At 45.3% G+C, this 12,378-nt stretch overlaps 1 protein-coding gene across 1 annotated transcript in view; it reads left to right on the top strand.

Annotated features, from left to right (window-relative positions):
- Positions 1–12,378, top strand: part of PRKCH (protein kinase C eta) — a 170,338-nt gene that overhangs the window by 80,791 nt on the left and 77,169 nt on the right. Inside the window, exons 7-9 of the mRNA XM_030558528.1 lie at positions 1,018–1,145; positions 5,445–5,588; positions 6,431–6,604. Coding sequence (XP_030414388.1) covers positions 1,018–1,145; positions 5,445–5,588; positions 6,431–6,604 — 446 coding nt within the window. The remainder of the gene's footprint in view (positions 1–1,017; positions 1,146–5,444; positions 5,589–6,430; positions 6,605–12,378) is intronic.

Below are 12,378 nucleotides of genomic sequence, written 5' to 3' on the forward strand. Positions count from 1 at the left end.
TCTGGCATTTAGTTTTTGTTTGATGGTTATTGTCAAGCCATTTAAGTAACAAATGCTCTATCTCCATTTGCCTTCACCTACCCCAGTGTTCTGTATCTGTGTGAGTTTAATTTTATGTTGAATGATATAGATGTGAAACTAGATACACCTCTATCCCGATATAATGCTGTGCTCGGGAGCCAAATAATCTTACCGCGTTATAGGTGAAACCGCTTTGTATCGAACTTGCTTTGATCCACCAGAGTGCACAGCGCCCCTCCCCCCCCCCCGAGCGCTGCTTTACCGCGTTATATCCGAATTCATGTTATATCGGGTCGCGTTATATAGGGGTAGAGGTGTAGTTATAAACTAGAGTTGGGCAAAATTTTTTGGACAATTATTATGATTTTTTTTGCCAAAAAAAACAGATTCAAATTGACCAAAACATTTTGCAATTTTATCTCAAATTAGCGGAATAGTTTTGGTTGAAATAAACCTTAAAAAATAAAAAAAATAAAATAATTCAGTTTCAACATTTTTGAAGCAAAACACTTGGATTTTTGTTTATTTGAAATGACTTCATTTAGAAATGTTAATGTTGTTTAAACTTGCAAGTTTGAACATCAGTTATTCACCCAGCCTTTCTCAACCACTGTTGAAGTGTGTCACTAAGTTCCATGGCTCCTGGAGCTAATTTGTATTTGTGGAGATAGCTGCAGAGTAGCGTATGTACCCCTTGTATCCACCAGGCTCATACATAAACACAAATGGACATCTGACCATGTTGCATCATACTGGGTAGTTTGGTGTACTGTCACCTGTTGTTCATAGCCTTGTTCTCTCATAGGAGCTCCGATCATGCCTCCATTGCAAGTCCCTTTGGCAAAAGTCTCCTTGGCTTCAATAGTGCAGGATCAGGGCAATAATGTAGATTTTCAGAAATCCTTTAGTACATGTTATTTTTCAGCAGTAACATTCTGAGCCTTTCTCTCAGCATTGTTTCAATTGTTCATTTGATTTTATTTTTCACCCCCTCAGTGTGTAAAATGAATGTACATATTAGGTGCCAAGCCAATGTGGCACCCAACTGTGGGGTGAATGCAGCAGAACTGGCCAAAACCTTGGCATGCATGGGCCTGCAGCCAGGAAATATTTCTCCAAATTCGGTGAGACCTTTCTCTTTTCTTTATCAGAGTTTACAGTTGTGTCATTTGTACAAGCACAAGAGAAGCTGGTTAGGGCTTTGGTTAGAATGAAGGGCGTTGTGGACTGCACTGGACCAATTGCCTTTCATTCTGTGACATTCAGCAAACACCTCATCTGGAAAATGTATGTTCAGTTTCCAAGCTTATATTGCAGAGGCTTCCATGTGTGTTTCTTCCTGTTAGATCAATGTGAAATGTGGCAAAATCCATGGCCTGATTTTCCTCTCACACTTACAGCAGTGAAACTCCATTGAACTCTGCCTGAGTGGTGCAAGTGAGAGGAGAATCCAGCCCCAAATCTAGTTTAAAGGTCAATGTTGTTCAGTGACATGTCCACTGGCAAATAGAGAGACAGTGTTTCCTAGTGAATAGAGCACTACACGGGGACTCAGGAAACCTGGGTTCTATTCCCAGCTCTGCTACTGCTTTTCTGGCTGATCTTGGGCAAGTCGCTGCACCTCCCTCTGTCTCAATTTATCCATCTGTAAAATGGAGGTCATTGTGCTCACCTTTTTTGTACAGTGCTTTGACATCTATGGATGGAAAGTGCTATATAAGAACTAGATATTGTTATTTATTGGAGTATATGGCAAGCAGCCCCTGTCCCTTCAGCTGAGAGGTCATGTAATGATGAGAACTTTCCATCCCCAGCCTTGCAGACGGTACACATATGCCTAACTTTGAATACTTGATTAGTCCCATTGTGCATAAGAGTTTGCAGAATTAGGGCCTAAGTGTGCACTGTATATTCATGTATTTTAAACTATTCTGCAATCTATTTAGTGTTATAAAATTTAATGTAACAAAGTGTTAAAATGTCTGTAAATATTTATGAAAATAGGTGGTGAGGGGAGGGCAAATGAGGCAGTTTGCCCTGAGCCCTCCCCCCATTTGAGGGGGCCTCCAAGCCCAAGGAACAATATAATTATTGATGAAATACCTCTACTATGCACAACCCAAATATACTACATGAATTCCAAAGACCATAAAATGCAGAAAATTGAAAAAATACTGTAGCAGTGGACCTAGGCCTTGGACAAGATTTCAAGAAGAAAAGAAGCAGGAAGAGGAAACATGCCATGGTGAAGACTGGACCACCACATATGACCAAGAAACTGAGTTCAGGGTTGAAATTTATGATGTTGCTTTAGACACGCTTATCCACACAAATACAAGAAGATCTGAACCAGCTTCAAAAATCAATAGCATGTTTTCATTTATTTGAAACCCAACTATAAATTATGCCAATTCCAATATCACAAAAGCTCGAGAACTATCAAAAGGCTACTTGAGAGATTTAATAGAAGAGGAAATTCACCTTTTTAAACAAGCGAAGAGAGAGATGTTGTTTGGAAAAATGACTACCGTTAAATTAAACAAGATTTATGAAAAAGAACTGCAGAGTGTTTTCCCACAGACCTGTGTTGCTCTAAGGATTTTCAGCCTTGATTTAGAAACTGCCTCTGATCCACCATGAGCCAAGAACGCGTACATTGGCCTTAGTGATGCTAACAGTGTGTGATCTTGCAAAGAGCCCAAATTATGATAGCATCAGAAATGTGTTTACGTCAAGAAGAGCAAGAAAGACAAACATGATGTGACTTGTCTTTTTTGATAATAAAGCAGCTTTAAAGTTTTTTAGCAGTGTTCTACTTAAACTATTTCATCTCCATGGTAATTTTTCTGGAAGATCTAGTAGGGCCTTGGTAACGTATCAACTTACAATGGGTAGTTTCAATTTTATGATTACTAATATTTCTCAAAAATACATAAAAAGATAAAATAAATAAAAAATTAAAAAGTGACAAAATAAATAATCAGACATGACAAATTTTCAACATATAGCTACAGGAAGTTAACGCTTGTATATTGGCATAAGTCATAAAACCAACTTTGTCTTCATGTAGAACCAAGGTAAGAAAGAAAGAGAGAGAAAACAGGCAGAAGAAAGAGATGTAGAGGAAAAGACAAACAAATAATATGCTGATTCTCCAGCTACAAAGGACCTGATCCAAAGCCCGCTGAATTCAAGGGAAAGATTCACAGGTCAGATCCTCAGATGATGTAAATCTTCATAGCCTATCAATGGGACAAGTAGAGGATCTTGCCCCTATTGATTTCAGCAGGCTTTGGATCAAACTCATAGCAAAATAGGCCTTGTCATAAACAGATTGTTAAGGGTTAATGTCTCTTGTACCTGTAAAGGGTTACAAGCAGGGAACGGGACACCTGACCAGAAGACCAATCAGAAGACAAGATACTTTTAAATTTGAGCGGAGGGAAGCTTTTCTGTGTGTTCTTTGTCCGATGTGTGTTCTTCTATCGGAGGGTCTGAGAGAGACCAGATATTACTACAGGCTTTCTAAGTTTCTTTCCTAATAGTAAGTAAAAACAGGCGGTTTAGGTTTTTTGATTGTTTTACTCTATTTGCAATTGTGGATCTAGCTGGTTAACTTTTATATGTGTAGTTGCTGGGAATATTTTGATTTGTATTGGTACTGGGGGGAAAGTCTCTTTCTGGTGTCTGTAAGCTATAGGAACCCTGTAATATTTACATCTTGAAGTTACAAAGATAATTCTTTACTTTTTCCTTTCTTTTATTAAAAGATTTCTTTTTAGAGAACCTGATTGATTTTTTTTTCTTGTCTCCCTTGTTTTATTCCAGGGGATTGGGATAACTCACCAGGACGAGTGGGGGAGACGGGAGGGGGAAGAGAGAGAATCTCTCTCTGTTTTCCTTGAATCTGTTTGCCTCTTTGTGGAAGGGAAGGGAGATGCTTCTCTGTATGGTGATTTAGAAGTTGGATCAGTATCTCTCAGGATAGCCCAGAGAGGGAAATTCTGAGAGGGGGAAAGGTGGGGGGAATGGTTTATTTCTCCTTGTTTTAAGAACCCAAGGGATCTGGGTTCTTGGGGTCCCCAGGGAAGGTTGGGGAGGTCAGAGTACCCCAAAACACTATATTTTTGGGTGGTGGCAGTGCTATCAGATCTAAGCTGGTAATTAAGCTTAGAGGATTCAGGTGCTAGTATCTCATTTTCTGAACTCTAAGGTTCAGATCTGAGAGAGAATGCTATGACAGGCCTACAGAGATTTTCAAACCTCTCATCATCATCCTTCAGTCTGTAGCACAAACGGTAATAGAGTTAACCTTTTATTCCCTGAAGCACCCATTGATTTCAGTGGGAGCAGCCTGTGCTCTGAATAACCAGACACTACTAGTATGTCCTCTGTATAATCTGCACAGTATATAGATACAACTTATCTGTGCCCTGGTATGTAGTTGGCTTTCCTAATTGTGAGGTAAAGAATGTGATTAAGTTATCAGGATGTGTTGGGAGCTTATATTTGTTAGGGATTTGGGAAGCTGTTCCAAATGGTTTTGTTTCATTCTGCTTGGCTGAATTTTCAATTACTGTAACATTGGCCTTGTCAAAGGTCTCACTGCGCAGCTGTGAATTTTGCTTTACTATGAAACAGTTACAAGGTGGAGCTCAAGAAATCTGTGTGTGAATAAGTTTGGGGGCGGAGGGGGGAGTAGAGGTGGAGCAAGAATCTCCTACATTTTGTAAGTATTTGGGGCTTGTCTACTCAACCACATCCGTAGAGCCATGAACAGAGAGTACTGGATATTGACTTGATCTAACTACTGCAAAAATAATAGCTGTTGAAAGATATTGATACTGGCAGTATTCTTGAAAATGTGAAGGGACACCATCAAATCGGATCTTCCCTATAGTTAGGGAAGAGGAAGCTTCAAAGGAATTTGTATTGAAGGAGGAAGCCAGCGGCCTAGTGGTAGAGAGGTAGCTAGTAAGGAGGAAGGGAGGCTGAGAAGAGGAAGTGACTAGACACAAATCTTTTGGATTCCAAATGTTGCTGATACTGTTGATGCTGTGAGGTATTAGGTAGCCATAGTTATTCATATCCCTATAATTCAGATGGGAGATTCCCAGGTTTTTTCACTTAGCTCTCCCATTTCCAAAGTAGAGTGGTCTGGCTTGCCCATTAGGTTTAGGAAAGTGACATTACAAGGTAGAACACAGAGCAAGCACCAGTTCTTATGTTTCTTTGTGGCCATGGATGATGGTGGGTGGTTGCGCATGATGCCTAAGGTGATATTATGCCCGACATACTTCAGCTGCAATACAATGCAACTGAGCACAGCAGACGTACCCAGACAGTTACATCGTTAGTAAACACTCTGGCGTATTGTTGTGGAGATACAATTTTTAGGCAAACTCAGTTATTTTCCTCCACAGAAATTAGTTTCAAGGTCCACGCTGAGGCGCCAGGGAAAAGAGAGTTCAAACGATGGCAACAGTGTGAGTGGAAGTTCAGCAAGCAGATTCGGGATCAAAGATTTAACCTTCATCCGAGTGTTGGGAAAGGGCAGTTTTGGGAAGGTGAGTTTTATTCCTGGCTCTTCATGAATTAGTAGTGTTGTTGTTTGTTATTTTAATGGCTCCCAAGTACATGAGGTGCTTCCCAAAACAAATAAAATGTAAGATCCCTGTCAGGAGAAACAAGACTGGAAATCAGTGGGGTCTGCATGGGAGCTCAGCATGCATGAATATCAGGGTGAATATACATATAGTATGCAGAAAGACTATGAGGTGGGTTCGGTCATAGAGACCCCCATGGGACTGTCACCTGAAGTGCTGAATTTGTCTTTGAGCCCATTTTCCTGCTAGGTTGGGACTGCAGAACCCTGCCTTGTTGAACCAGACACGCTAGCCTGCTGCAACCCAGACTCAGGGTCTGGTCCATGCCCCCCAAAGCTGCAGACTTTAACCAAAAACTGCTCAGCAGGTTACCTATCTCCAGCACCCAGACACCCAGTTCCCAATGGGATCCAAATCCCATATAAATCCGTTTTACTGTATATAAAGCTTATACAGGGTAAACTCATAAATCTGCCCTCTGTAACAGAGATATATGCACAGCTGTTTGCTCCCCCAGGTATTAATAATTTATTCTGGGTATATTAATATACAAAAGTGATTTTATTAAGTGGTTTCAAGTAATAACAGACAGAACAAAGTAAATTACCGAGCAAAATAAAACAAAACACGCAAATCTAAGCCTAATACCTTAAGAAACTGATTACAGGTAAATCTCACCCTCAGAGATGGTCAAATAAGCTTCTTCCACAGACTAGAGCCTTTCCTAGTCTGGGCCCAATCCATTCTTGTGTGGGAGAGAGCAGGATTTAGCCCATACGGTTCATTCTCTTGCTTTGGTTTAGGTCATGCTTGCCAAAATAAAAGAGACCGACCAGCTGTATGCCGTGAAGGTGCTGAAGAAGGATGTTATTCTCCAGGATGACGATGTGGAATGCACCATGACAGAGAAGCGCATCCTGTTCCTGGCCAGGAGCCACCCATTCCTCACCCAGCTTTTCTACTGCTTTCAGACTCCTGTGAGTATGGCGCAGCTTCCACATTGCTCCCCGTGCGCTGGGTAGCATGGAGCCTTCCTGAGTATTTTTCCTCCCCCGCTATAAGCAGACAGTTCCCTCAAAACCTGCCATAGTCACAGTTTCTCCATGCCATGATGGAGTTGAAGGCAGGGCAAAGGTTCCAGCCAGTTTCAACATCCCCATTTGCCTGGCAAAATCCTGCCTCGTTCTCAAAACTGCAATGATGGGGAAGACCTGCTGTGCCATCCTTCCTGGCCACAGATCCTGTGTCAGTGCTAACCCCCAGACATACTCTGAAGCCTCCCTTCTCCACTGAACTGGTCAGTGAGGGATCTCGGACCTAGAGATGCTGATTAGAACATTGAATGACACTTCGCTGTCCCTAGTACAGCACAACTCTGCAACCTCAAAGAATTAGATTTTGGATTGGGGAAAAACCTGTTGGCTCTTGTCCATCTTCCTAGCTAGTGCGGGATCTGATCAAAGGCCAACTGAAGTCAATGGAAAGAGTCCCATTGACTTTAGTGGATCTTGGGCCCGCCCAGTGTAGAATAGCTATCTCTCAGCGTGTGGATGTCCGCTGGATGAGCTAACTCATCCTTCCTATGGAGATCCAAGTACCTTAGGTACTGATGCTCTTTCAAACTGCTACAACTCGTTTCTAGCTATTACTAATCTGTCTTCTACTGACATCTCATAGAGCCTGCCTTTTCCCTTAGAGGTCCATAGAAGAAATTATCCTTTAATCACGCATGCTTCCGTGCTGCTTGGTGAATCCCTAACGGGGAAGGAGTGCGCTCTGGCAGCAACCTGATTGATGGTGTTTGTGTTTAATTTGAGTGGTGCAACAGCCGGCTGGAGAGCTCAGGCACCATACCTGCTTGGGGTGGAGCCCTGGGAAGCTACTCCCACATTATGGAGGAGAGACTTTTGTTAGAGTTTGAGGTACACCTCTACCTCAATATAACGCAACCTGATATAACACGAATTCAGATGTAACGCGGTAAAGCAGTGCTCTGGGGGGCGGGGGCTGCGCACTCTGGTGGATCAAAGCAAGTTCGATATAATGCGGTTTCACCTATAACAGGCCTGCACAACATACGGCCCACGGAGGCTCACTGTGCGGCCCGTGGCTGGATTCAAAAGGCTCTGGGCTATCCATGGCAGCAGAGAGCTCAGAGCTCTATAAATCTCAGCCACGGCAGGGATTCATAGGGCTCTGGGATGCCGGCAGTGGCAGGGAGCCCAGAGCTCTTTAAATCTCAGCCGCGGCCGGGATTCAAAAGGCTCTGAGCTGCCCACAGTGGCGGGGAGCTCAAAGCTCTTTAAATCTCAGCTGTGGTCGGGATTCATAGGGCTCTGGGCTGCCGGCAGTGGCAGGGAGCCCAGAGCTCTTTAAATCTCAGCCTCGGCCGGGATTCATAGGGCTCTGGGATGCCCGCAGTCGTGGAGAGCCCAGAGCCCTTTAAATCTCAGCCACCTGGGCCGACTTTAGGCCAATTCAACAAATTCCCCTGAATCAGCTCGCCCCTAAGAGGACCCCATGCCCAAGCCCCGGTACGGTGTACCAGCAAAAGCCAGTGCGCTGTACCAGGGTGGCCCAGCTTCCCCAGGGGGCAATTTAAAAGGCCTCAGGCTCCCAGCAGGGTTTGGAGCCCCAGGCCCTTTAAATTGCCACCAGAGCACCACTCCTGGAGCCCTGGGATAGGGCTGTGGGGCTCTGGGGGCTATTTGAAAAGTCCGGGGCTCCCATCACTTCTACCGCCCCGGCCCTTTAAATAGCCACCGGAGCCCCACCACTTCCCCAGCGTTCCTGTGGCTATTTAAAGGGTTGGAGCCCTGAGGGAGTGGGCGGCTCCGGGGGTATTTAAGGGCCAGGGCTCCGGCTGCCTCTGCATCCCCGGTCCTTTAAATAGCCGCTGAAGCTACATGCATCTGAGGAAGTGGGTATTCACCCACGAAAGCTCATGCTCCAAAATGTCTGTTAGTCTATAAGGTGCCACAGGATTCTTTGCTGCTGAAGCTACATCGCTTCCCCAGGGCTCCCTCGGCTATTTACAGGACTGGGGCGGTAGAAGCAGGGGAGCCCCGGGCTCTTTAAATAGCCCCCAGAGCCCTGGGGTAGCAGGGGTGGTGGTGGTGTCTCCAGCTGCCTCTGCTGCCCTGGTCCTTTAAATAGCCACTGAAGCCCCACCACTTCCCCAGGGCTCCCACAGCTAATTACAGGTCTGAGGCAGTGGAAGCAGGGGGAGCCCCAGGCCCTTTAAATAGCCCCTGAGCCCCGGGCTGCTGCTGCTACCCTGGTGGGGGAGGCAGGAGGAGGGGGCACTCACCATACAGGATGGGCTGTACCCCCTGTACCTGCACCAGCTGCCCGCAGTCAACCCCTGCTGCACCCCCTGCCCGCACCAGCCCCGCACCTCCTGCCCTGCCTGCACCAGTTCCTATCTGCAGCCAGCTCTGCACCCGATGCCTGCAGCCAGCCCATCTCCAGCCAGCCCCGCACCCGCTGCCTTGCCTCCAGCCCTGCACCAGCCCGTCTCCAGCCAACCCCTGCCACACCCCCCTGCCTGAAGACAGCCAGTCCCGCACTCCTTTGTCTCCAGCCCTGCCAACCCATGCCGCACCCCTCCTGTGGCCCTGCCTGAAGCCAGCCAGCCACTCTACACCCCGTCTCCAGCCTGCCCCACACCCCTTGCCCAGCCTGCAGCCAGACCCTACCTCCAGCCCCCTCCTCCGCCACCTCCAGCCAGCTCCATGTCCACTGGTGCCCTGCAGTTCCCAGGGAAGTAATCCTGCACACTTGCTTCAATGAGGTGGGCAGGGAGCAGCTGAGACCCACACTTGTGCACCATAGCACACCCTCAGGGAGTGGCAGAGCTCATTTCTAGTTCAGACCTGTCTTTTTAAAAAAGAACTTTTAACTAGGGTAAACATACATCTGTATTTTCCTGGACATGTCAGGTTTTTTGGTTCTTAAATCGCCATCCGGGAGGAAAATCCGGACGTATGGTAACCCTATTGGTACAAAAAATACATACTGTGGCAGAACTTTTTATAGGGAACCAGTTGCTAAGAAATGAAAAGCTTCTTTTTTTACATTTTTTTTCAGTCATCCTTGCTGGGGCCCCACCGAAAATGTTCGAATTGGGCCCCACACTTCCTAAAGCCGGCCCTGCCAGCCACAGATGGGATTCAAAGGCTCTGGGCTGCCCACAGCCATGGGGAACCCAGAGCCCTTTAAATCTTCGCCGCGGCTGGGAATCAAAAGGCTCTGGGCTGCCCGCAGAGATTCCCGGCCGCGGCAGAGATTTAAAGGGCTCAGGGCTCTCCGCCGCCACGGGCAGCCCTGAGCCCTTTGAATCCCGGCAGCGGCTCCAGCAGATGGGCTGGGGCTGGGATTTAAAGGGCTCGGGCACCCCTCAGCAGCAGGAGCTCTGAGCCCTTTAAATCCCTGCCTCAGCCCCACAAAGCTCTGGGTTCCCCCAGCTGCCAGAGCCCCGGGCCTTTTAATTTGCCCCTGAGGTCTCCCAGCCACCTCTTCAGCTGGGAGCCCCTGGTTGATTTAAAATCAAGTATCACCTCCCCATCGCCAACCATCCTTTTTGGCCCACAGCTGTTTTGGTGGGGCGGCGCTGGGGAAGGAGAGTTTGTTTTTGTTTGGCTGGGCGGTGCTGGGGCGGGGTGTTTCCGCTGGGCTGGGAGGTCCTGGGGGGGTTTTCGGCCCTCAGCTGTTTTCTTTGGAGTAATGTGGCCCTCGCCGCTTTACGAGTTGTGCAGGCCTGACCTATAACATGGTAAGATTTTTTTGGCTCCCGAGGACAGCATTATATCGAGATAGAGATGTATTTCAAAGTAACCTATCCTGAATGGAAACAGGGTTTATATATCAGCCCTGTCACAAGTACAGAGGGGCTTGGATGAATCTCCCTTTGGTTTTCATAGCACAAAGGTGCAAGGGCCCAGGTTAATAACCTCACTAATGGATTGCATAGATTGGAAAGGTCTGGTAATGTTAGATATTACTAGAGCTCAGATCTACTTTGACAGGACTTTCTGCCAGTAACAGCTATCCTACTTTGCTGTGACTTTATTTAATTAAAATGTTTGCCTGGGAGAATCCCCCGAATTGAGAGAGATTGGTTTATCATCAGGATTGTCCTGATAGCAGTGGTAAACATCTGTGCACCTATAATAAATTAAAACAAAATAATAGAGACACTAAACAATAAATAGATTTCAAATTACCATGGTTAATTTTGATATGTAGTGCTTGGGCCAAATTCTGTCCTCAGTCACACTAGCTGTAACCCACAATAACGGGATTTATGTTAGTTTCTTAGACCATAATTGGGTCCTTTTGCTACAACAGAAAGACATGTATTGACTGGGAGTGAAATTCACTCCTGTGCAAACAACATTTAAATGATCAAAACGGGGCTTAGTGGGGCTAAAGTGATGTATAGTCTTTATGTTCACTCTCTGCACAGGAGTGAATTTCCTCCTGTATTCATTTCTGTTCTTTCCATGAAGTTACATTAATAAAGCTTAATTGCTTTAAGTTTTTAAAATGACATTCATTCATTATTCATATGCATTTTCAAAACTCGGGCCGTACATTACAATTGATCAGTTGCCAGGCCTCTCATTAGAAATCTTAAAATAACTACCCATTTTGAAGGCTTGTCATATTTTAAAGGAAATGAAGAGCTGATCCTGAGAAGTGCTGAGCTCCCACATCTTCTCTGGGGTGCCCATTTTACATTTCCCTGCAGGGCTATTTAACATCTGGAATAAACATAGGGTCCGACCCTAGTGAGAAGTGGGGATGCTCAACAGCTCCCTTTAGAAGATCCAAAGCAAGTTTTTTTTTAAATCCATTCCTCATCACAGAGTTGCATCATTTGAAAATTACAGCAACAAGCATCAGAAGCATAAATGTACGTGAGGCTGGGCAGGCAGTAGTGCTTTCTGGGGTGATGGAGACTTTACTGTAGAAAAGTGCCTGAAGTACCCTGAAGCTTTGAGGGTGGATGGGCAAGAGAAGCGTGGGGATGTTGATGGACACAGGCCCCATTTGATCATCTAGACCCCTATATAATATTTGGATGCGGTGAAACAAACTGTACTCTCCCAAGTTAGGAGCAAAGCATAGACAACTGCTTTGCTGCCATTTAGAGAGGCAGTTCATTTCTTGATAAGAACCCCTGTGTCTACTGCAGATAATTTTCTGTCTTTCTGGTCTGTTTCAGTACAGCACCTAGCACAGTGGGATCCTGATCCATGACTAGGGAGCCTAGGCACTACCGCAAGACAAATAATAAATAATGGTAATAATCCTAAAAAAGGCCCAGCTCTGTTATCAATCTTAGAGTCAGCTGACCCTGAGGCAATCTACTTGCTGTTTTAAAAAGGAAATGTTTTTACCACTAGGTGGCAGGAGGTGCCAGTGTACCTTTAGCCACAATGGGTCACATGTTTTTGAAGTCTAATGAAGAAATGTTAGTAACACAGCAGACTGGCTGAGGAAATCCATCCATGCTGCTCCTTGCTTACCCTGTATCTTGTAACTCCCACTAACTGATGGGGAGAATGAAGGACTTTTTTTTTTTTTTTTTACTTTATTCCCTGAATTCCTTTCATCCAGAAAAATAAAATGCCATGCTCTTCCTTTAATTGGATGATTTTTAACCATGTTGAAACTGGGCCTGAGTGGATGGATGTTTGCTTTTTGAAGTCCACCTTTCCAACTGGTATTTTTAATGCTGTTCACA

The sequence above is a fragment of the Gopherus evgoodei genome, chromosome 4, assembly GCF_007399415.2.
Source record: "Gopherus evgoodei ecotype Sinaloan lineage chromosome 4, rGopEvg1_v1.p, whole genome shotgun sequence".
Lineage (NCBI taxonomy): Eukaryota > Metazoa > Chordata > Testudines > Testudinidae > Gopherus > Gopherus evgoodei.